The 25,993-nt window shown below is 38.4% G+C and overlaps 1 protein-coding gene across 2 annotated transcripts in view; it reads left to right on the top strand.

The window, feature by feature from the left end:
- Nucleotides 1–4,222: 4,222 nt before the first annotated feature.
- LOC125236823 (protein suppressor of white apricot-like) overlaps nt 4,223–25,993 on the top strand; it is a 38,288-nt gene continuing 16,517 nt past the window's right edge. Inside the window, exons 1-8 of one of the 2 annotated variants that reach the window (XM_048143750.1) lie at nt 4,223–4,492; nt 5,006–5,175; nt 5,583–5,743; nt 6,599–6,815; nt 7,037–7,098; nt 7,833–8,043; nt 8,804–8,944; nt 21,195–21,345. In XM_048143750.1, coding sequence (XP_047999707.1) covers nt 4,299–4,492; nt 5,006–5,175; nt 5,583–5,743; nt 6,599–6,815; nt 7,037–7,098; nt 7,833–8,043; nt 8,804–8,944; nt 21,195–21,345 — 1,307 coding nt within the window. In that variant the 5' untranslated portion in view covers nt 4,223–4,298. Of the gene's footprint in view, nt 4,674–5,005; nt 5,176–5,582; nt 5,744–6,598; nt 6,816–7,036; nt 7,099–7,832; nt 8,044–8,803; nt 8,945–21,194; nt 21,346–25,993 lie in introns of both variants that reach the window. The other variant, XM_048143751.1, reaches the window with a different exon arrangement.

Raw genomic sequence — 25,993 nt, 5'->3', positions numbered from 1 at the left:
TTCCATGGCAATTAGTACGCCAGAATTCCCCCTACTTCACTAAGAAATATAAGGCATTTTCCTTTTAAGTCCTACATGCATACACTAAAATCGGTCTAATTACTACTTATACTTTGAAATCTTAGTCGATCTACTGATCAGTTTGGAAACTAATACCCATCAAATTGCTGCCGAGCACTTTGCGTTTTGGATTTGAATATTTAAATAAGTTCGCCTTTGTACCTCCTCCTTCTTCATTCTTTTAAATTTTATGTCTTGTATATTTTATGTTGGTGGTACGGTCGAAGAAATTAATTCTTTAGCAGTTAGCGGTTCACTTTACGTTTGACAGCTCTTAGCATTAGTATGAGTCAACCAAATCTACTTGAACCGCAAATTGCTAAAGAATCAATTTCCTCGACCGTACAATAAAGAATTTACTTACTTACTTACTTATTTATCACCTCTCCCTTCCATTGGTACTTTGGTACCAGCCACTGTGCAACTAAGGTCTAAAATGATCCACACCTGGATAGGAAGTGTCTTCGACTAATTGGTCTTCTCTTTTTTTGGTTATTCTGTTTTGAACGAGTACCTATATCTTTGCTCATTTCTGTTCTAAGATCCTAACCAGGACGCTTTTGTTTAGAGCCTACGAAAAGAGTTTTCAAATTTTTATATTAAGTATCCGATCCGGTCCAAGATGGCATCTGGTACGAGCGTAGGCATTTATGCAAATGACTAGTGACTACAGTGGTAGTATCAGCATGGGCAATTATGGCACTGTCTTCCAAGCCGAGACATACGCAATAATTACCTGTGTACTTAAGAATATAGTTAGACAAACCCAAGGATAGAAAGCCTTCACATCGCCCACAGTTGACTTTAGACGGCATCCAAGCTCTTAACAAGCTTGGAAGGCAAAACAAGGTGCAACTGGTATGGATACCGGGGCACGAAGGCTTCATTGGCAATGAAAATGCTGATGAACTTGCCAAGGCCAGATCTGAAGACAACTTCATAGGTTGCACCGGACCTTTTGTAGGCCTTTCAGAAGGAACCATTAAAACGGCTATGAAAGACCAAACAAAGACTAATCACCAAAAAGAGTGGGATGCCCTGGTAGGTCTGAAGCATTCAAAGCTCTTTATGTGGAGGGTAGAATCTGGATGGAGCAAAAAGCTAGGAAAGCTAGGCAAAAGACAACTCCAAATTATAACGGCCATTACGGGATCAAAGGAATTTTGGCCAAGATGGGACACGCTGACTACACTGATTGTCGCATGTGCGGCGAAGAGGAAGAGACCGTCAGACATCTAATGTGTGAATGTCACGCCCTCGCCAGACAAATAATGAAGAACTTTGGGCCCGGCTACCTAGTACCAAAGGTCATCAGAGATCTACCCATGAGCCTCATCATCCGATACGTGGACATGGTCGAGAAGCTCCTGAATAGCTGTAGGATCTTAAGATCGAAGGGGGTAATTGCACAAAAGATCCCGATGGGTCGAAGTGTATCCGGAAGGGCCCCCGCAGATTTAAGATAAGATGAGTATCCGATCCGATCGAGCGAAGGACCGACTCTATACATTCTCGAAATCATTCAAGGCGCCATCTTTGATTTTTGCCTTTGACATCCTTCCTACATCCGATATCGGATCGGATAATATGACAACGCTGTATGGCCCTATAACCATCATCATATCCAATGATGTTGTCTCACGTTCCACTCTACACAAGCCATCCTCTTTACCATCCATTTCCAAGGTAAAGGTGTTGTCAGAAAAACTTCTCCTTATACCTAACTGCTAAACTCATCACTACTACTAACTGTCTTATATTAACAGCTCACTATCTGATTGCAAGATTCTAGTCATAGAACTAAAGATAGAGAGCTAGGTGTGTTTTAATTTCTACAGTTTGCTGATTTCCGCAAAAAATAAATAAAATATGTAGGTAAATTTCACATTATGGCGCTCATCTATCTCAGCCGTTATCAATTCCACGCTTATTCGCACCTGGAACATTAATTTTGTTCCATTTAATAAATTATCCGAAATTATCCGAATTATTCGAATATTCGAATAATAAAAAATGTATTATCCGAATTATTCGAATATTAAAAACCCGTCGGATAATGCAAACTCTAATCCCAGGGAAACTTTGCGAATGGATTTTTAATTTCTTAGATAATAGAGAGCTGTATGTTAAATTTAATAACATATTACACGGACCACGACAAGTCTTCAAAGGCACTATGCAAGGAGCAACGCTGTCTCCTCTACTGTATAATTTATACACTAGTGAGATTAACTCATTTGTAAATACTTCTAATGTTAATATACTGCAATTTGCAGATGATCTTGTAATATATTCTATTAATTCAAATTTAGATGTAGCTAAAGCTCATATTAATGATGCGTTAAATCAACTTTATGTTTATTACAACAATTACTTACATTTAAAAATAAATCCAGACAAAAGCAAGTTATTAATATTGAGCAAAGATACATCAAATGTAAATATTGTATATAATAATGAGATAATTAGAGAAGTTCCATCCCATAAGTTTTTAGGTGTAGTCATAGATAATCATTTAAATTTTAGTTTACATGCTAAACATATAATGTCTAATTCCATTAAAGGTTTAAATGTTATGAGATGTCTTGCAGGTATATCTTGGGGCGCTGACCCTCAAGTACTGTCTTTACTATATAAAACCCTTGTCAGAAGTCATTTTGACTATAGTTTTCTTGTACATATGAATACCTGTCATACACATAAGTTAGAAATAATTCAAAATAAAGCAATGCGAATAATATCAGGGGCAATGTGTTCAACCCCAATAAGAGCAATGGAAGTAGAGACCAAAACAATGCCTCTACCAGTCAGATGGGTGCTGTTAGCTTACAGATATTTAATTAAGATATATGCTAAAAACAATCAGAGTATAATTAAAAGAATAAAGAGTCATCCCCAACTCACTAAGCTAACAACAATACTCTTACAGGTGGAAGCTAAATTTTCTAATGTATATAAAAATGAAATCTGGCCATGTTATGAAGATAATTTTAATAGTAAAGTTATAAACATAACGGTATGTACTAAGTCTATCAATAATAATACTGACTTCCTAAATTTCTTATCGCTAATTCCTAATTATTACAAACTTTACACAGATGGTAGTAAAACTGAATCTCATGTGCGAAGTGCAGTGTATGATCCGCAAACTAAATTTGTACAGAGCTTTAGGTTGCACGATTTATGTTCCATATTCACAGCTGAAGCTTATGCAGTATTTGAGGCCCTGAAAGTTATAATGAGAGTGTCAGAATATAAACATTTCTTTATTTTTACTGATTCACTTAGCTTAATTTATGGATTGCAAAATAATCAGTTGCATTACAAGGATAACTTTATTTTGTACAAAATTAAAATGATGCTATTACAGTTCAAAAATGATAATGTACATATAAATTTTATGTGGATTCCTTCCCACACCGGTATAACAGGGAATGAAATTGCTGACAAAGCTGCTTACTCAGGGATCCATGAATTGGATATTAGATGTGTCACTAGAGTTCCCCTGACGGATTGTCAGGCCTCTGTTAAAACTGATGCTGTTGATATATGGATGAAATTATGGACCAGAGACAGGGAAACAAAAGGAAGATGGTATGCTAGTATTCAATCTGAATTACCTGGAAAACCTTGGTATGAGAAGATGAAGATGGGAAGTCAAAGTTTTATAAGCACCATAAACAGATTAAGGTTTGGTCACAATCGTGCACCAGCGCACTTAGCCAGATTTTCAATAATAGCCGATGGTACATGTCCTCACTGCCAGAATGGTAGTATTGCAGATGTGGAGCACCTTATATTTAAATGTCAAATGTTTGCATTTGAAAGACTTATCCTCGCAAGTGAATTAAGTGAAGTGTTTAATAATAATGTCCCCCGCCAAGAATTTTATATATATCTTTTTATTTTTTATCTAATTTTATGTATATAAGATTCTTGTCCCCCGCCGCCTTGCCGACATTCTCAAAAACGTTGACAGTTACGTTCCGTTGTACAAGTATATTAAAAATACCGCGCTGAAGATTTAAACAAGTGAAGTGTTTTAAAACAAATTATTAGTGCATAATATGCCATAAAACTGTTTAAACAAAGTGCTTTAAACACAATAAAACAAAGACTTGGCTTAAAGGACTCGCATCCAGGCCATAATATTAAAAAAAAAAAAAAAAAAACATTGCCTGCCAAATGTCGCCTTGAGTTCAAGCGTTTTCTAAATCTAAATGAAATAAATTTACAAAATGTCGATAAAGTGGACTGGTAGTGTGAGTGATTCCGGTATATTACGGAAAAGTGAGTTCAAAGAGAAGAAAGAAGAGCTTTTCGTGTTCGGCTACTCGTGCAAATTGTTCAGGGACGATGAAAAAGCCCTGCACATTGATCAAGGCAAACACCTCATACCGTGGATGGGGGATGAAACGTTGAAAATCGACAGGTTCGATCTGTTTTTTACTATAACTGTGGCTAAAAACGATAAAGCGATTGCAATGTGTTGGAAAATACTTAATATTGGAAGATCTTTAAGATTTTCGCAGAGGATTTCGAAGCTTGCGGGGTGAAGATCTCGCAGCGGGCGGCTGCTGCGTCGCATATTGTTATGGTGACACTCTTCAGCGGTATGTATAACTTGAACAGGTATAATTGCGTACGTATATTACCCAACGGTATCAGTTTTGAAAAAGTTTTGAGGTTATGACATTGTTTTTGTTTTTGTCCTGAATCCTGGATAGGTTTTGGTTGTAATGACATACAGCCGGTAATGATAATTATGTCCAAAACTGTGCTCTATGTATAGCCTTTAAAAAGTCTTGTTACTCTTAATAAAAAATATTTCAAAATCAAGGAATTTATTTCTTAATAACTTGAAACAATGAACATCCCTAGTAATAAAGCAAAAAAACGGCATAACAATTTTGTCCCTTTATAACTTGTATCTAAATGTGGACAGGTATGACGCCCGAGGTGCTCTCCATGAGGTGGCATCGCTGGAGGCGCCACCGGGCGGCTTCGACTGGCGCGTGGAGCTCACTCGGAACGAGCAAGAAGTGGAGCAGCTCTGTGACGAGGAACGGTATCGAGCACTGCATACTGACGAGGATGAGGAGGAAATGTATAAAGGTGAATTATGTGCCCTAGAGATGTGTCAAACTGAAAATATCGCAAACCGGGCTGAATGGTTTAAGTTTCTACGTAAACCAGTTTCAATCCAGTTTGACCACACCAAGTTGCTACGACGGTCCTTAACGTATTAATGTAGCGGTTAGTTCTGGCCCATGTGAAGTGATTCGCCAAAATTAAACACGAATCAAGTTGGTCGGGTTGAGTGGAGTCGAGTTATGCCCGAATCACATTATATAACGTGACGTGCGATATATTGACTGAAAACGCGTCACAATGTATATTTCGGACATTATATAGGGTCTCATTTTTTGTACATAATAAGCCCCCCCTTGCCTTGGTTTGATATATTTTCTTATATGACATTATTTACAGATATGCCTTAACCATCTTCTCTATTTCAACAGAGGAAGAACTGAAGCGTCTCCACGCAGCTGGCTACGGGCAAGTTGGGTTCAACTATGACACTCCAGCAGCAGCCCCAGCCCCGACTACACCCGTGGAAGTTGATGAGCCTTTTGTGCCGACCCCATCTTATAGGGCTCTTTTTGCTCCAGATATACTATTGGTAAGAAAATTTAACATGTGAATTAAAAAGAATTCCTGAAAATAAGCAGAGACTTTTATCTATTTCTATTTGCACCATATAATTTATACCAAAGAGGGTCGTATTATAGAGAGTTACTGTCAAAGTAAAATGTGTAATCACAGTGCATAGACTGCCATCTCTCGACACAAACTTGGCCCATATTGTTACTTTATATGTGTTAAAGTGTCAAATATTAATATTAGCGCCATCTAGCCGAGCGTTCCTCAAAGGTGTAACACCATCTAGGCCACCATACCTTTTTCTCTAGGGGTTTGAGGTACATACGTTTTTTCTTAGACTTTATCTGTCTGTCTATACGGAGTTACATATGTCTTTGTTTATACTAATTGTTTTGTAAGCTGTAGGCCTGTAAACCTTACAATAAGCTTAAAAAATGTTAAATTGATATAATTTGCAAAGGTCTTAAATTCTCTAAGGTAAACTTAAGTGCTTTATGCCTCCTTATCTCCTCATTTCATGAGAATCGGTTCACAATTGTGACAGCAACAGCAGACGCCATACGAAAGTTTAGCATAAGCACAGTATAATAAAGAGTACTATCGTACAGTATGGCCACTCCCGCTCCCCGCTGAAAGTGCCGCCCACCCCCTCTCACCTCAAAAACGCGAACAGTCGACCTATCATATCTCACTCATACAAGCATGGTACGCGTTCACCTACACGAGCTTAGAATGTGTGTTAGGAACGCGCCTCTTTCATATATTTGATTACCAGTGTCCGAGGTGTGGCATAATTTAAGTCAGAGACTTTTGCAAATGCTTTGCTCAGAAGAAACTAAAATATCTTTAATAATTTTACTTTTTTCTCTTTCAGCCTGATTCCGTCAAGCAAAACACAATAATAGAGAAGACTGCAAACTTCATTGCCTCCCAAGGTGCTCAGATGGAGATCCTAATCAAAGCGAAGCAGGGAGATAATCCACAGTTCAAGTTTCTGGACATTGGGGCGCCATTGCGGCCATATTATCTTGCCCTGGTGGCTCTTGTGAAGGCTGGGAAGTGGCCGGAGAAGGCACCAGAAGTTGTTGAAGGTAAACATGCCAGCATAAATAAAGTGATGCATCGAAATTGAGGAATTTACTGTCAATTTTTTTTTTACATTCTTAATCTATAGTTATGTTTGATATTATGATTTCTATTATCTATTGGTCATTAAGAATATTACATTTTTTTTTCGTTTATTCCCAGTAATCACAAATATAATCTTTAGTTAAACTATATTATATCTACTAAACATTGTTACTTTTTACAGAAAAACCGCCCGAGACTGACGAATACCTGCATCCTAGCTTGGCTTCAACCGTCATTGAATCTGTGAGTAAAGTACACAACTCTACAAATAACCACAAAATTGAAATTTTGAAGAAACCCCCGACTGCAACATAGTGGACCGATTTTTATGAAACATGGCTAAGAACACTCCCGACTAACTCAGCTTTCAAATAAAAAAAAAACGGAATCAAAATCGGTTCACCCGTTCGGCAGCTACGATGCCACAGACAGAACACACACAGACAGATAGACAGACAGACAGGCAGGCAGGCAGACAAACAGACAGACAGACAGACAGACACGTCAGACTAAATAACATCCCGTCTTTTTTGCGTGGGGGTTAAAAAAAACATTCGTTACTAAAGCTAGTTAATTTTTTTTTCTTCCTCAATGCAAAAAGTGAGCTGTTCTTAGTTGGACTGCTATGCTGTGTCGTGTCTCTTAAACGGGTAACCTGATTTGTATGCATTTCCTAGGATTTTTAGCTAGTTCTTAAATTGTTTTTCAGTACAGATGGTGTTTTTTTAACGCACTAGTGCGGGAAGTGGTTCATTATATGCCAGGTCGAAACTTCAGAGGCTCATCTGTACTGAAAAACGTCGTACGATACACGTGCGAAAAGGAAATTCGTAACTCGTGTCGATTTAAAACACTCCCTTCGGTCGTGTTTTAATTTATCGTCACTCGTTTCGAACTTCCTTTTTTACGCACTTGTATCGTAATGTACTATTAACAAAGTTGATTACTTTTCTTAATCATTTTGATTTCTTTCTCAGGCACCTTCAATCCCAAGTATCCACTACCGTCCATCCGCTGACTGTGACTACACAATGCTAATCTCAAAAATGCGTGGAGAAGCGACATTAGATGACAACTATACTCCGGAGTTAGCCCCCGGAGAGGTGGCTCCCCCGGGCACTGAGCCACTGCCTCCGAGACACAGGCCTATCATATCTAAGGCTCCAGTCATGTATACTAGGGAACATGGTAACTATAGACATAATATACATTCATTTCTATTAGAGACTATTGGTCCTAAGCATCCACTAGATGTCAGGCCTCAGTTGACTGTGGTTACATGATGATAATTTGCAAAATGCGTAGAGATGCAACATTAGATGACAACTATATTCTGGAGTTAGCCCATGAGAAGTGAACACAGACCAACCCCTAGACATCCATTACAAGACGACTCGCGGTCACCAGCCTTACTTGTATTTGCCATGATATAAGCGCGGGCGCTCGCCGTGCCCGATCAGTAACGACCAAGTAACCGACCCGAAAGCAGCTCGTGTTTTTCGCAATAAAAAAATTGAAAAAGGGTATTTTGATGCCTTAAAGATGTCCACCTGTAGTGTGAAATGGTGTGGAAAGGTAACAAGAAGTTCAAATTTAAAAACTGACGGTATTACATTCCACAAATAAGTCATATTTATAATTTATTCAGAGCCGGCATAGGTCAACTTACACTGGCCACTTACGCGACAGTAGAGGGACAGTCATACTTCTGTCCCTTTTCATCTGGCGCGACTGCCTGCCGTCCTTGAAACGACCAATCGCAGCGCGCTAAACACATTCCCCTCCCGCTCCTCGCGCCCCAAGCACTGGTGATTTGTAGCACGCACAAAATTTACAAGATTGGCGCTCTATAGGAGGTTCTATGTGGAAGTGAAGTACGAAGGCGAACTGATCCCCTTGAGGAATCTGTTTCAGTTAATGTCCAACTGCAAGTTAGTTTTGTTTCCAGAATCGCCCCCTCTCCGTGTGGCGCCCGCGCCGCCCGGGCCGCCGCCGGCGCCGGCGCCGCGCTCGCGGGCCGCGGGCGCCAGCTCCACCGGCCTCAGTCTCATGAAGAACTACAACACCGACTCCGACAGTGACGCCTCCGGTAACTCAACTATTCAAAGTATAAACAAATGTTGGGGACACCTTACACAGATCAACTTAGCCCCAAACTAAGCATAGCTTGTACTATGGGTGCTAAGCGACGATATACATACTTAAATACATAAATACATACTTATATACATAGAAAACATCCATGACTCAGGAACAAATATCTGTGCTCATCACACAAATAAATGCCCTTACCGGGATTCGAACCCAGGACCGCGGCTCAGCACTCAGCACGCAGGATCACTACCGAATGAGGCAGACCGGTCGTCGAAATCTATTACTATTATTATTAATTTCCCGCTGCCACTTTCTGAGCTTTTCCAAAAGGTATCCCGAGTCCAAGTAGTGACGGTGGCTTAATAGCGAAGTACCGCCATCGTTGACGAGGTCTGCCGGGTTTTGGTTCACTTGTGGTTGCAGTTCGGGCGATTTTCTGCAAGTTTGCTCTTGGCAACTATTTATTTAAGTAAAAGTCAGTGTTACGTTGCGTGAAATGCCGCTCACTCAGCGCGTAAGTCGTTCAGCGCAATGACATTGACAGAGTGTTACGCGCACTCTGTCAATGTCACTGCGCTGAACGCGACTCACTCATTCCATTCATTCACTTTATATTAAGGTGGCTCGCTTTCCATACAAAAAACATCTACCATTTATTTAGTCACCGCACACTACAACTAAATAAAAATATGCGCATACATCTACTATACATTATCCGTCGTCGCGGTAGTGAATGAAATACATTGTTTCATACAGAAATCATGGACAAATCCACGTGAATTTTTTATTAATTTTAAGTAAATGTGCGTGCCAAATTTTGTGTACAGACACAGAGCCGTCATATTTCGCGCATTTTTAGTTGACATTGTCATCAGTGACATTTGGCTCTTGACAAGTAATTATTTAAAGATATTGGTTTAGTTAACTCAAGCAGACTCAGAAATAATGACGCATTTTGTCAACAAAGATACATATCGTGTATTTCGACACTGCTAATGTAAATCGAAATGGCGTCTCGGTCAAACGACCGACTATGATGCAGAAGATCGTGGGTTCGAGTCCGAAGTTTTTTTTTAATCATTTGAACTTTTATGGATTTATTAAGTATTTTTTTATTTTTATGGAATATTTGACTATTACTATATTGCTTTCCTATTTTTTATTTTCATACAAAAACACAATACAATCCTTTATTATGCCTTTGTTGATAAAATAAAATATTACACGTCTGGTATAATACATTATACATAGGTCATAGTGTGGGCATAGTATTAGTAAAGTATTGCATTTACTGAGCTGGTTGACCTATGTTATTGTTGTGTGAATGTTTTTCTTCAACAACTAAATGGTTATATACAAGAATATGGGTAGCTTTTGCACATTGTAATTTTTCCTCAGTCACCCGTTGACCACGAACGCTGTAAAGTGTTTGAAACATCGGGATGAATTTTAAACTCATTATACGGGATTTAATCCGTTTTCATAGTTTTTATTTCATGAGTAACTATCGCGGTAACTGAAGACAATATTAACTAAATGGTTACAAATAATAATTATCATCAATATAATCTGGTCCAGGCAGGCTATTATGATAAAACATCTGGCCGTCCCTATAATCGCACTTACTAATAGTGCGACAGGGACGGCCTGATATTTTATCGTCTATCGCGCGACCATGCTACCCGTGCTGTACTAGCTTTTGCCCGCGGCTTCGCTTGCGTTAGAAAGAGACAAAAGTAGCATATGTCACTCTCCATCCCTTCAACTATCTCTTTACGTTTACGTTTGGCCGTGAAAGACGGACAAACAAACAAACAAACACACATTATCTTTGGTGAAACAACGAATTCTTCCACTTTAGATTATAGAGTAACCAGCTTTTCCCATTTATAATAAACTAGCTTTTGACCGCGGCTTCGCTCGCGTAAGAAAGAGACAAAAGTAGCCTATGTCACTCTCCATCCCTTCAACTAAATCCCCTTAAATAATCACGTCAATTCGTCGCTCCGGTTTTGCCGTGAAAGACGGACAAACAAACAGACACACACCCTTTCCCATTTGTAATATTAGTATGGATTTGACATTATTATTTATATTTAATTAATTATATATGTATAGCCCAATTTCGTCGGTAACAGCGTGTTATGTAATGGCGTCGTTGGTGAATAGTCGTCTGTCACGCCGTGAAGGTGCGTTCGATTCCCAGGATTCTATAAACTTTTTGTATTTTTTTGGATATAAATTTCGTATTTTTTATTGACCGAGCAAGAATGGAGAGCCGAAGGTATCAATTTTTTATCTTAGAGAACATATTGATTTTTTATTGTCATTTTGATTTTCTATTTATTAAGTTGAGATATAAAACACAACTTTTAATACCCTCGCTAAATATAATATTTTATCGAAATTACTCCTTAGATAAAAAAAGTCCACTTGAGTTTTTAAAGCATTACGTTACTCAGTTAACTATTGCATTTTCATTTACTAATTTAAGATTTCAAAAGCGATTTGAATACCCTTGCTCCATCGAAAATAAACAATTAGAAAAAAAAATCATTCGAATCGTAGTTTAGAAACTAAAATTTATCTATACTTTATTGGAATTTTTTAAAATATCAGATTAGGATAATTATGTTAGAAATTCTGAGTTCGACGAACCCAAAAATTATTACCATGTAAGAGAATAGGTTTTTAATCTTTTTTGTGGAAAACGCTCAGTAACTACTGTACGAGTACATTACATATACATTTATGTATAATAATAAAACAAAAAATAGTGTCTCATAGTGTTGTGTTCCTGCCGGTGAGTAAGGCTGCCAGAGCTCAACGAGGGTGTGGGGTGCTGACGACGGGAGGACTTACGGAACTAATTTGTTCCGTCTATTGTCCTTTGAGTCGTCGGCAACCCAAACCCTCCTTTGAACTTGTACACTCCTTTTTGCTGTGCACACGCAGCAAAGGGGAGTGTACAAGTTTCTAATGGGGCGGCAACGCGCATGCGACACTCTTTGAGTTGCAGGCGTCCATAGGTTACGGTGACCGCTTTCCATCAGGCGGACCGTATGCTAGTTTGCCACCGACGTAGTATTAAAAAAAAAAGAGAAAAAGTCCTGGATTCGAACCCAGTACTTCCATGCAAATCATGCGATGGCACGTATTTACCGCAAGGCTATTTAAACAAGCTGTCGCCGCGTGAAATTATCGACTAGAAGGAATACAAAAACACTGTTTGTATGTGTGAGTGGTACTTAAAAATAGTGTAAAATAGTAAATTTATCTACATTAAGGGGATTAACGTTACAATCCCAACTAACAAAAATTAGTCTTATAGTGGCTTATAATGCCAAAAATAGTACTCTTATAATAACCTTGTAAACCCTTTACAAGAGGGCATTTGGGCACACCTTATAAGGCCAAAAACCTTATATCCCCCTTGTAGTTGCTATATTATTGGCTTTCTTATCTTGTACGTGCTTTATTATGGCATGCAATAAGAAAGTTAACCTTATAATGGCAAGAAAAGTGCTTTTAAAAGGCTAATGTACTAATAAGAATCATATTTAAAGCTTTAATAAAGGCAATTATACTTGTAAGAATCATATTCAAAGCTTTAATAAGGGCAATAGCTCTTGTACACGTTTTGTGATCATCAGATATAAGGGAGTAAAACTCATAACGGCGAAACAGGATGCTGTTTTAAAAGTTTATTGTGCTATTCGTAGTGATTTATGTGTACATCATCATCAAGTCATCCATTTTGCAAGTTAGTAAACGGTAAGTTAACTTTTACATATTACAATTATTTGCTTATTTATTATGAAAACTGTGTGGGAATCCAATTTCATGGTGAAATGTGATATAAAATGTGTTGTATTATTAATGCGCCCTTGTATTTCAACGGTTTTGTACTAAAAATGCGGTTAATTAATTTTGACATGTCTTGAGCAAGGCTGTTATAAGAGTAAAAGCAGTAAGCACATCATTTACAAATACTCTATAAGAGTAAAAACTTTATAATAGCCACCGGTGTTACTTATGATTCGCCATTTTATATATCTTTAGGGTTCCTTCTCACAATTAGTGAAATCCCGAACCTTACCATCTAGTTAAATATTTGTAACGGATACCAGTTAAAAATTCATAACGTTATCGTTAGAGAGCAGATTTCAGGTAGCGATTTAAATATTAATATGAATATGACTCGCATACAATATTTATTATTTTTTCTACACACGAAAAAATGTATGGGAACATAAAAGTAAAACCCTTTTTGGATGCTTTTGTGAATATTGGGCAAAAATTATAATGATAACAAATAAAAATAAAAAAAATATTTATTTATACTTATTTCTTTAATATTTCATCTGCGCATTGCACAGTAAAAACTTATATTATGGCTCAAAGAATATAAAAATGAAAATAATTCGCTTCTTATATATATTTAAATTGAAAGTCCATTATTTAGAATAAAATACTTTTTTTTAAATGTAGTTTGTTGAAAAAATAACATTAATTTAATCTAATTATTCAGTGAAGTTTGTGGTGTGCGATGTAGGTAATAAAATTAGATTATAAACCACATGACATGTATTTAAAAAATTGCACTAGTCATATCCATATTAATATTTAAATCGCTACCTGAAATCCGCTGTCTAGTTATCATGTACTTGGCGCAAACCTTTGAAATTGCATTTTTGTTCGAAAGACCGTTCTTTTTAAACCGGTATTTTGGGGAACGCTTTGATAAAGGTTTGGTTCGATTAACCGGCATAGAACAAAATAAAACCGTGTAGTCCGCAGCATGTCAGGTAATACTGATATTTTCAATATTTCATTAGGAAGTTATACCTAGAATTTTCCATTTAAAACAAACTTGTGCTTCGGAATATTTAATCTTCTGGTGCCTTATTTTATTACTTCCTATTGATTTATTGTAAATGCTGAGTCAAATACTCTATTTGATATTTATTATTATGGTTATTGTTACAGAATCTGTGGATGAGATACATAGTCAGCCGTTTTTAGGGTTCCGTAGTCAACTAGGAACCCTTATATTAGTTTCGCCATGTCTGTCTGTCCGTCCGTCCGTCCGTCCGCGGATAATCTCAGTAACCGTTAGCACTAGAAAGCTGAAATTTGGTACCAATATGTATATCAATCACGCCGACAAAGTGCAAAAATAAAAAATGGAAAAATATGTTTTATTAGGGTACCCCCCCTACATGTAAAGTGGGGGCTGATATTTTTTTCATTCCAACCCCAACGTGTGATATATTGTTGGATAGGTATTTAAAAATGAATAAGGGTTTGCAAAGATCGTTTTTTGATAATATTAATATTTTCGGAAATAATCGCTCCTAAAGGAAAAAAAAGTGCGTCCCCCCCCCTCTAATTTTTGAACCATAAGTTTAAAAAATATGAAAAAAATCACAAAAGTAGAACTTTATAAGGACTTTCTAGGAAAATTGTTTTGAACTTGATAGGTTCAGTAGTTTTTGAGAAAAATACGGAAAACTACGGAACCCTACACTGAGCGTGGCCCGACACGCTCTTGGCCGGTTTTAGTGACGTGAAGATGACAACTCTTCTCCTCCTCTTAGTAAGTAAGTGTTATTGAAAACCACAGACGATTTCAGTACCGCCATCACAATGGACTTTGTGTCGATAACTATAAACAGCCTAGCCTAAGACTTCAAATAAATATTTTTTTTTTTACAGATGAACTACAAAACGGCACATATTCTGATGGAGAAAATCAGTCACAATCATTACTTACACCCAAAAATAAGCCCGGAGTGGTGGATCAAAAAACATGCAAAATGGAAGGGGACGCAGGAAATAGTTTAGGTTGTAAGAAAATCACACCAAGCAAAGATGGCGCTGATAATTCAAAACAAGAAAACGAAAATCAATATATCTTTTGTGAAATTGATGAAGACCTCGATAAAAGAAACTACTTATTATTTTGGAAATTTACTGATAGGTTAATTACAATTTCTACCACCGTGTAGGCGCTCTGAAGAATATATTAATATTTTGAAGTATGTAGACTCATTGAAACAACAACATCGTGAGCAATAGAACTGAAAATATTAATCTTATAAAGTTACTTGTATCGGTTTGGTTTCATTGCACATAAATAAATATCTTAAAAACAGTGAGTTTGTCTTTATTTGTCCTCAATTTTAATCTGTCTTAGTCCCAAAAGGACTACATATAAAATCGGTTTCTTCTTAAAATAGCCGAACATTGTATTCACTTATTCAGATCGTCCAACATTCACAATGATAATCCGCAATAAAAGATTTTTTTTTTATTTCAGACCAAAGTCCATAAAGTAAGGAATACACTTTTGGAACTTATTCTAATAAAGTTAATCTTAAAAATTAATATTAGTAGGTACTGATGGATAAAAAAACTGAGTGCCTTGGTAATAGTCTCTTATACGCTCAGTTATGTATAATTGGCCACCTCCGAGTGCATGCTAGTCTGGTATAACCGGTGGACACTCTATTTAATAATGTAAACATTGTAAAACATGGAAACAATGGACCAGTTATATTTGCCCTCCAGTCAAGATTTGCCCCGCGGCCCCGCTGTATATACCTTAACATTTTTCACCGCAGAGCTACAGACACCTTAAATAAGAACAAAAAATATAATTATTAAGCTAAATCCAAACTCAATTCATCATTTAACGATATACCTGTATTACTATCACTGCTGCTTGCCTGCATATTCTTATAATTATTCCATAATGGCATCCTCTACGGAACCACTAATCGATAAGTTGGGATCAGATTGTTCACATTCGCAGGATTTTCAAAATGACGAATCAAGTTTTATAAAAACTTTTAATACGACACTTTCAAGAATAATGCCTTTATAATTATTGTATAAGAGAAAATGTATTGCTTTAATTCTTTTAAACACTTTATAAAATGCTATAATTTGTTTGCTGGATAGACGTTTTATAATATGCTCCTATGAGGCATAAAGCATCATAGTTATCTTATGCATTACTTTTATAAGAATAATTGGCCATAACAAAAGCTTTTATAGTGCTTTGAATATTATACAGCGAAAAGGCATTTTAAATGGCTTTTATAAGAATACATATTTTTAAACCCTTATTGCAGTCATATAAATTGGACTTATTAACGTGTACATGGCCAAGTTATAAGAGTAAATGTACTATTGGCCAAATCCTCTTATAATGAGCTACTATAAGAGTAAATATTTTTAAACCCTTATTGCAGTCATATAAATTGGACTTATTAACGTGTACATGGCCAAGTTATAAGAGTAAATGTACTATTGGCCAAATCCTCTTATAATGAGCTACTATAAGAGTAAATATTTTTAAACCCTTATTTCAGTCATATAAATTTGACTTATTAACGTGTACATGGCCAAATTATAAGAGTAAATGTACTATTAGGCCAAATTCTCTTATAATGAGCCGCTATAAGGAACTCTGGCATAATGAATGCTATTTTAAAACTACTATGAGTGTTTAGCCCTTATAGATTGATTTTATAAGGATATTTTGTTTGTTGGGATGAGAAGTTGAATGTTTGTTGTAATACGTCAATTTTAATATTAAATGTTCGCGAAGCATAATTGAACGTATATAAATGCCTGTACGACTCCACAAAAAAAATAAGACTGGTAATTTGCAGATTAACGCCATCTAACGCAGCCTGAGCTTCGGGTAACCTAAGCGAGCCACCTTAACTCACTCAGTGAGAGAACGGAATGCCCAGAATGGTCTTGAATGGTGGAATGGTTGGTTGGAATGTGTGTGTTTTGTATTTAGATCTAATGCAAAATGAGTTTATGTTTGTTTTTTCAATAATTTGAGCAAATAGCGATGCAAAATATTTAAAACAGTAAAAAGATGGATGTAACTAAACGCGTAATGTTTCACTTCGTCCGCGCGGAGGTACTCCACGCAATGTTTTTTTTTTTTACTTTTTGTTCTGTCGTTCTCGGGATAGTACCTAATTATATCGCATTCGGACCAGGTACTTTTACCTACCGCGTACGTAGACATATATAGCCCGGCTACTGATAATTACGTAACGGCGCGCGCGTTTTTAGATTGTGGAAGTATGACTTCTATTGTCACAAAGGATTATAAACAAAAATTGCAATTGGCACCGCTGCCCAGTGATAAAAATCTTTTCGGATTATCTGACGTTCCTATAGCCAATAGTCCCGAGCGTTGTTTCGTTCAAATTCGATCTAAACATGATCAAAATATAAAATTCGACATCGCATGTTTAGCTCTGGACAAAATCAACAGCAGTTTGCCGCTAAAGCCTATTGATATCACCAATATCAAGTGGCCGCGTAATAAAAAACTCGCCGATCCTCAGTTTAATCGACCGGGTCCCGTAGATATTTTAATTGGCGGTGATGTTTTTTGGACCTTGGTAGGGGGCGAGCAAATTGATTTAGGTCACGATTCGCTTGTTTTGCGCAAATCAAAACTAGGTTGGTTAGTGGTTAGTAAATATAACCCATTTTTGATGTTCAACGATAGGTCTTTAAATTCTCCTTTGCAGTGCAATCATTTGTACACGACCAATGAAGACCTTGACGACTCGCTCACCAAATTCTGGAAGCTGGAGCAAGTGCCCCAACCTAGCCAACCGTTTACAGATTTAGAGGCAGAATGTGAGCAACATTTTGTCACTCACACATACCGCGATGATAACGGAAGGTTTCACGTGCGTTTGCCATTAATTACGGAACCCGACTGTTTAGGCGATTCCTATCGCTTCGCTAAAAAACGGTTCTATGCATTAGAAAAGCGATTTAAACGCAATCCTGAATTAAAATCGGCTTACGAGCAATTTATTAATGAATATGCCGAATTAGGTCACCTCTCTGTGTCCGACTCTGACATTCCTGACCCCTCTTTTTTTGTGCCGCATCATGCTGTGCAAAGGCCCTCCAGCGAATCTACGAAGCTTCGTGTTGTTTACAATGGAAGTGCCCCCACCACATCTGGCTATTCAATAAATAATCTACAGATGGTTGGGCCAACAATTCAAGACTCGCTATTTAATATTCTCTTGAGGTTTCGTACCTACAAATATGTTTTGACTGGTGATATCGCCAAGATGTATCGCCAGGTCATGGTTCAGGAGTGCGACCGCGATTTACAATTAATTCTTTGGCGCTCCAATGAGAATGAACCTTTAAAAACTTTACGACTCAATACAGTTACTTACGGATACTCAAGTGCTAGTTTTTTAAGCACACGCTGTTTATGGCAATTGGGTGAGGAATGCGCAGACGAAAAAATTAAAACTATAATTCAAAATGATTTTCTAGTCGATGATTTATTAACAGGCTCAGACACAGAGGAGGAATTGCGTTACATCAAAGACTCAGTTGAACGTGCGCTGGCCGCTGGCTGTTTTCCCTTGCGTAAATATCGCTCAAACTTATCGTCAATTTTAAATGACTCACAAGGCTCGAACGATAATAAAGGTAGCTTGATTATTAGCTCGTCGTCACATACGTTGGGCGTAGGCTGGGATTCTGAGGCAGACATCATTCATTTTCCTACTCAATATTCTGCCAAGGTCGGCCACCCCACAAAACGGTCAATTTTATCGGACTCGTGTAAAATATTCGATCCGTTAGGCCTCTTATGTTTAATGACGATTATACCTAAAATTTTAATTCAAAAACTGTGGCTTGAAAAAATTTACTGGGATGTTCCCGTGCCTAGCCATATAAACGAGTCTTGGCAATTCTTTGTTAACGGTTTAGCGTCTTTAACTTCGATCCAAGTACCTCGCCACGTCCTTTGCGACTCGCCTAATCACATCGAAATGCACGTATTTTGTGATGCGAGTTCAGTAGCATACGCGGCATGTATTTATTTAAGGTCGACTAATGATAAGGGCGACTGTGTAGTCAGGTTGCTGTGCGCAAAGGCTAAGGTCTCACCGGTCCAGGCCACAACTACGCCGCGTTTGGAATTGTGTGCTTGCCTGCTAGGCGCACAGCTCGCGTCAGCTGTTTCCAAGACGTTGCGCTGCCAGATCGCACAGAAATTTTATTGGACTGACTCGTCAATTGTAATTGCATGGCTCAAAATGAACCAAACAAAATTAAAAACGTTTGTCGCCAATCGCGTGGCTCACATTTTGGAACTCACTGAGGGCAGTGAGTTTCGTCACGTTCCGACCGCTTTAAACCCGGCTGACTACCCATCTAGAGGAGTCGAAGCTGGTCGCTTACCTGATTTGCAAATGTGGTGGAACGGGCCAAGTTTTTTGTATGAGCCACTGAATAACTGGCCTCAGTTCTCTCTCAACTCGGAACTCGATTTACCCGAACTAAAGGTTAACGTCGCGATAACGAGCGATTCTGAACCCCATAATTTAATTGATTTCGATCGGTATTCTAAATTAAAAACCTTACAACGTTCGGTAGCATATTTACTTAGGTTTGCGCACAATTCCCGTCCTTCTTCCAACAAAACTGCGGGTGTGCTACAACCTGAGGAGCTCGATGTTTCTTTCAAAAAATTGGTCGCTTTGTCACAGCAGTCTAGCTTTCCTCAAGAATTAAAATTGTTGCGTGACAAGCAACCTCTAGGCCCTAAAAACCCTATTTTATCGTTGAACCCATTTTACGACGAAGACGACAAACTCATCAGAGTTGGCGGACGTCTGTCTTCCTCTTTTTATGCATTTGACAAACGCCATCCAATGCTTTTACATGCCAAACACAGACTGACTAAATTGCTGTTTCAGCAGGAGCACGTCCGTCTCTTGCATGCTCCACCTCAGCTACTTCTTGTCGCCATTCGCGAGTCTGTGTGGGCCGTGTCGGGCCGCGCGCTCGCGCGCACCGTGTCGCAGCAATGCGTCACCTGTCGCCGCGCAGCCGGCAATACCTTTGCTCCTTTGATGGGCTCTCTGCCTTCTCAGCGCGTAACGCCTGACTTTCCCTTTATTAGCGTCGGCGTTGACTTCGCTGGACCCTTTATGATTGCAGATAGGCATGGCAGAGGTTGCAAAATTACGAAATGTTATTTAGCGATATTTGTTTGTTTTAGGTACAAATGTCTGCACTTAGAGGCAGTTAGTTCGCTGTCTACGGACTCATTTATTCTCTCGCTAAGGCGTTTTATCTCTCGTAGAGGACGACCACGCGAAATCTTTTGCGATAATGGACGTAACTTTGTAGGAGCGGCCAGAGAAATTAGCGATTATCTCTCATCAAACTCAGATACAGTTTGCAATTTTGCAGCGAATGAGGGAATCAAATTTAAATTTCAACCGGCATACTCAGCTCACTTTCGTGGCTTGTGGGAATCAGGAGTCAAATCTGCCAAATTTCACCTCAAGCGCATATTAGGGAACGCTCATTTAACTTACGAAGAGCTGGCAACTCTCTTTAATCAAGTGGAGTCTATCCTAAACAGTCGTCCTTTATGCCCTTTATCGTCCTCTCCAAACGACTTCCAACCTTTGACCCCTGGTCACTTCCTCATCGGCCGCGCGCTCACTTCACTGCCGTCGCCGACCCTCGCGGATCTAAACCCAAACCGTTTAGACAGGTTTCAGAGGCTCGAGGCATTGAGACAGCACTTCTGGCGCCGCTGGCAAATGGAGTACATCTGCGAGCTCCAGCAACGGGCCAAGTGGCGTGTTCCAGGACGACCTCTTCAATTGGGTGATCTGGTCCTTCTCAAGGAAGAGAATACCCCTCCAATGCACTGGCGGCTTGGACGAATAGCCAAGCTGTTTCCTGGCGCAGACGGGATTGCGCGAGTAGCTGAAATTGCTACTGCCACGGGTACCTACAAACGAGGTGTAAGATACCTCTGCCCTCTTTTGGACGAGGACCATCAATCCTTGAAGGCTGACGCCTCCAAGGGCCCCCAGGATGTTGCGGCGTCTACCACAGAAGAGGAAGCGGGGACCGGGGACCTCCAAACCTGTTAGTCCGAATGCCTCGCCCCGCGCCTCTCTACTCACCTAGCGAGCCACTTAGCTTTGAGATACGCTCATGTGCGCTTCACTTTTATTTTATTATTTAATTTTCCATACATTTTAACTTTAAGTACCTATTGTGGAACTTTGATTAGAAGCTTTTACTAAGATCACGGATTTTTATTTAATACACAAGACTCCAAGCTTGTACATATCATATTACTATTTTGTTACCAACACCACTGAAAAACATACCCAATGAATATATTTTGTCACCAGATTACGATTCATCCTCATCGGACAGCAAAGACGTGCCTCTAATAATAACCCCGCCCGCGGACGTGCAAGTGGTAGTCGACAAGATGGCGGCCTACGTCGCGCGGAATGGCGGCGAGTTCGCCGAGATCGTGCGCGCCAAGAATGACCCCAGGTACGTTTCTCAGCCTCCATCAGCTGTAGTGTACTACATACACCGTGTTTTTTTTTTGTTTTCCGTTAAATTCGATACGTAGCTAGGTTCATTATCAGGAACCACCCTGTATATCACTTTTAGTTAAATTAGCAAAAAAATTCATGTCAAAACAAATAATATTAAGAATTGGTAAAGGTTGTCACACACGTGTTCAATAATTATCTTTATTTTTTTTTAATAACTCGATAACCGTAAGAGTTAAGATGCTAGTTTCTTAGAGAAATTAATTGTATTTCATCTAAGTTCGCCTTTGTACTTATAATATGCTCTTTTTCCTGTGTGTTGTATTGTTTTCTGGTACAATAAAGTGTTTTACTACTACTACTACTAGAACCTTCCCTTAAAGTTAACGGAATTCAATAAAAACAGGTTGTATATACAGGGTTCGTAGTCGAATGGCACAAACGTTCACGAAACGCACGTAAATATCTATCTCTATCGCTCTTGCGTATGGGTGTGACAAAGCCAGACTACCTTTCGCGGCGTTTCGTTTTCGTTTCGCGTCGCAGAAATGCCATTCGGCTTCGGCACAATGTAGTGCGAAAAGATTTCGTCGTATTTTCATAAATTAAATATAACAAGATCATACCATCCCATACATTAAAATGCGACCGCCTACAAACGCGCTTACACTCCACCACACATAGATGGCGCCACAAAAAAAATGTCTTGTAGCTTTCGATTATACTTGTAGATGGCGTTAAGTGTCACTTTTGGCATAGATTTACGGCTCGGAATTGACACTTAATGCCAATCTACAAATAATCGGTGGCAACAAGGCATTTTTTGTGGCGCCATCTATGTGTGGTGGAGTGTAAGCGCGTTCGTAGGCGGTCGCATTTTAATGTATGGGATGGTATGATCTTGTTATATTTAATTTATGGTATTTTTACGGAAACGTTCGTATTTGTTATGCTAGTTCAGATAGTGTCAGTACGTCTTGTACTGAGACTGACATTAAAATATGAAGGAAAATCTTTTCGCGCTAGATCTGTACTATTTATTGCGCTGACTCAGCAACCCTATTTAAGTCGAAATTGCCCCGCTGTACCTTAATCTCTTTCGTTTATCTCTGTGTCTATCGCATAATAACCACGCTCAAGTTATTCCACTCTTAAACATTTTTGACCGTTGTGATACCTACTTATGGTTAGAGATGGGCCGAGTATTCGGTAAATATTCAGTATTCGGCATATTCGGTAAGTTTTTCAATGTTCGTATTCGGCCGAATAATTCGGTTGCATTGCCGAATAAACAAAGTAAATAACTAATGAAGATCATACGTATTCCATTGGAAAATAAGCTCTTATTTTAGTACCTTTCTAAGGAACTGCTTAAAAAGAGAGATACCGTCAAAATATAAATACAATTGTTTTGTAAAAAAGTTAGTTCAGAGTTGTTTTAACTAAGTTCAACTAAATCATAAAAACAGTAGTAGCATGGGGTCTCATCCGGAACATCGTATAATTAATGTCAAATCAAAATCATAGATGGCGCTACGTGCCACGATTAGCCATTATGACCTATTTATTCAATAAATTTAAAGGTCTCAAAGGTATTATTTTAGTCTCATGCATTAAGAATATCATTAATTTAATACACAAATCCACACAAACACGAATTCAATGCAATATTTTTCAAAATTCGAATCTAAAATTTATTACACGACTGAATACAACATCAGCAAACTCGCATTGAACGTTATTGAGTCGTCTAAGTATTATTACCTCTCGTCACTAGATGGAGTGACTGTGCATAACGTACGTGATATAATTAGAATAGCCACTTGAGTGCGGGCTAGTCATACGCTCAAAAAACCAGTGTAAGGGCGCTCTCCGGAACCATGATCTTCTTACGCGTCTGGACGGCACATTTTAGACTGGTTACGTAGCCGTATTCAACGGCGCATGCACACAACCGCGTCCGCCGCCGGCGCAAGTAACTACTCGCGATCGAGCGCTCTCTATATTTCTCTAGTTTCGGACTTCTGTAGGCCTAGCACATGATGGCCGCGAGAGTATGTCGCCGCGAGATACATGACACGTCTTCTTCTAACTGTATTAATGACATAAGGACGGGTAATCTATCTCGCGGCGACATACTCTCGCGGCCATCATGTGCTAGGCCTACTGATGCGACCGAGCGGCACCGCCCCCGACTGCGCGATGGCAATAAACACAAAAATCACAAATTTGAATTCGTGCTTGCCTACCTTATCGTGTTAGTTCTTCATTATTAATAAATCATTTTAATTGTTGAATGTTGATTAGAACTGTTATCTGGGACATTTTTATTTTTGTCAAAGTTGTACGTCCACCCGACTTTTTTTGAATTTGGAAATTTTTATGTGGTTTCCACTCAGAATCGTGAGCTCTTTCACTCCTAATAGGAAAATAAAGTCTCCCAAGTTTTTTCCCATTCCGTTACCATTTTTAGGGTTCCGTAGTCGACTAGGAACCTTTATAGTTTCGCCATGTCTGTCTGTCCGTCCGTCCGTCCGTCCGTCCGTCCGTCCGCGGATAATCTCAGTAACCGTAAGCACTAGAAAGCTGAAATTTGGTACTAATATGTATATCAATCACGCCAACAAAGTGCAAAAATAAAAAATGGAAAAAAATGTTTTATTAGGGTACCCCCCTGATCGATCCGGACACCATACTCACTTTAGTTTAGGTATATATTTAGGTATTTTTAAATTCATGTCCTTTTTCGTATATCGTAAAATGGAACGCAAATCTATTAGTGACAGTACGTAGGGTAGTTTCTTCGAATTAATTTGACATTTATAAAAGCCAGTTGAAGGTAGATCGATTTGATGGCTGCTCATTGCCCTGTGCGCAAGCTCGTTCGTCGCGAAAATCAAAAACTCACCGCGGCGTCTCCAGCACCAGCCCGCCATCGAGGAGAGTCGGTACCGACCAGCTGTTCGCCGAGCGGAGACAGGGTGAGTTGGCCTTTCGATTTGATTCGCTTTCACTGGCATAGATCGTTAGATTTTCTCAACTACAATTTCCCTACTCGAGGGCGATTGTACATTTGTTCCTTCGACCGCGGATCCTCCTAAAACTGAGAACAGCTAACCTGTCTCGGGGCCAGGAGTGACGTAGAACCACTTTCGTTTCGTTAAAACTGTCGCTAATTTCGTTTCGTTACCATAATATCGTTAGTTTCGTTTCGCTCATATACATACATAGATACATCGCAAAATTACATACTTAATCTTTGCAATCGATCACTTCGCTTTCGTACCTACCTAGCTTCCAAAGTCCGACAATAAGTAATCATTCATTTCAACTGCTTTAGACATAATTACCTCAAAACAGGAACTTTCTGGATACTAAGTTATTTCAAATTTCGATTTTCGAACGATCAAAATTGATGATGCAATCATATTATACGACCAAATAAAGTAGGTGTTAAATTTGTTGTCATAACCCGTTAAAATAGGATACTTCGTAATTTGGTCGGATAACACTGCACCGCGTGCTATTTTTGTGATTACGTAATAATAACCAACCTACATAGTATTGAATTGGGACTTTAAGAATAGCGATAATTACATTTAGTTATTGTTATTTTGTAAAGTGGATAATACATAATAGTTAGACAAATATAATTTACATAATAGTACGAAAACATAAGATAAATTAGTAATATTGTTTACCACGTATTTAGTCTATACATATATCGTGCATTATTATTGAATAATGACCACAGATAGATGTCCATTATTATTCACATAGGCAAATCACATAGTTTTTAATCCTAATCAATTAACTACTTTCTGCTAAATAATTAATTACGTTACGTACTCATAATCGGCACAAGCCCACAAAGTATTCGCGGACTTAACTCCTATGTAACATGTAAAGTAGGGGCTGATATTTTTTTTCATTCCAACCTCAACGTGTGATATATTGTTGGATAGGTATTTAAAAATGAATAAGGGTTTACTAAGATCGTTTTCTGATAATGTTAATATTTTCGGAAATAATCGCTCCTAACGGAAAAAAAAGTGCGTTCCCCCGCCCTCTAACTTTTGAACCATATGTTTAAAAATTATGAAAAAAATTACAAAAGTAGAACTTTATAAAGACTTTGTAGGAAAATTGTTTTGAACTTGATAGGTTCAGTAGTTTTTGAGAAAAATACGGAAAACTACGGAACCCTACACTGAGCGTGGCCCGACACGCTCTTGGCCGGTTTTTTTTTCATACGTTTTGTATGGCAGTAACGGAATGGAAGGTTTGAAAAATGTATGGATATCTTAAGACATTGTTTTTACTTCCTATCAGGCAGGATCGAAAGACCTTGAGATTCTGAGTATGAATCGCGTAAAAAACACCCATGTTACAAAAAAACAGGGGTGAACAACTTTAAAAAAAATGGCTCATCTGGCCGGCAGCCATAAGGCCATAACAGATAATAGTAATTATGTGTTGAAATGAAATGAAAATGAAATATTTATTTTTCAAGTAGGCATATTACAATGAACTATGTGAACGTCAAGTTTCAGTAAATAACTAATTTCGGTGTTTTTCTCAATTTCATGAGTAAAAATTACTCTAGACAATGAAATAAAACTATGGAAACGTTAATTAATCCG

The sequence above is a fragment of the Leguminivora glycinivorella genome, chromosome 19 (genome assembly GCF_023078275.1).
Source record: "Leguminivora glycinivorella isolate SPB_JAAS2020 chromosome 19, LegGlyc_1.1, whole genome shotgun sequence".
NCBI lineage: Eukaryota > Metazoa > Arthropoda > Insecta > Lepidoptera > Tortricidae > Leguminivora > Leguminivora glycinivorella.
This window is presented reverse-complemented; position numbering and strand designations above follow the sequence as displayed.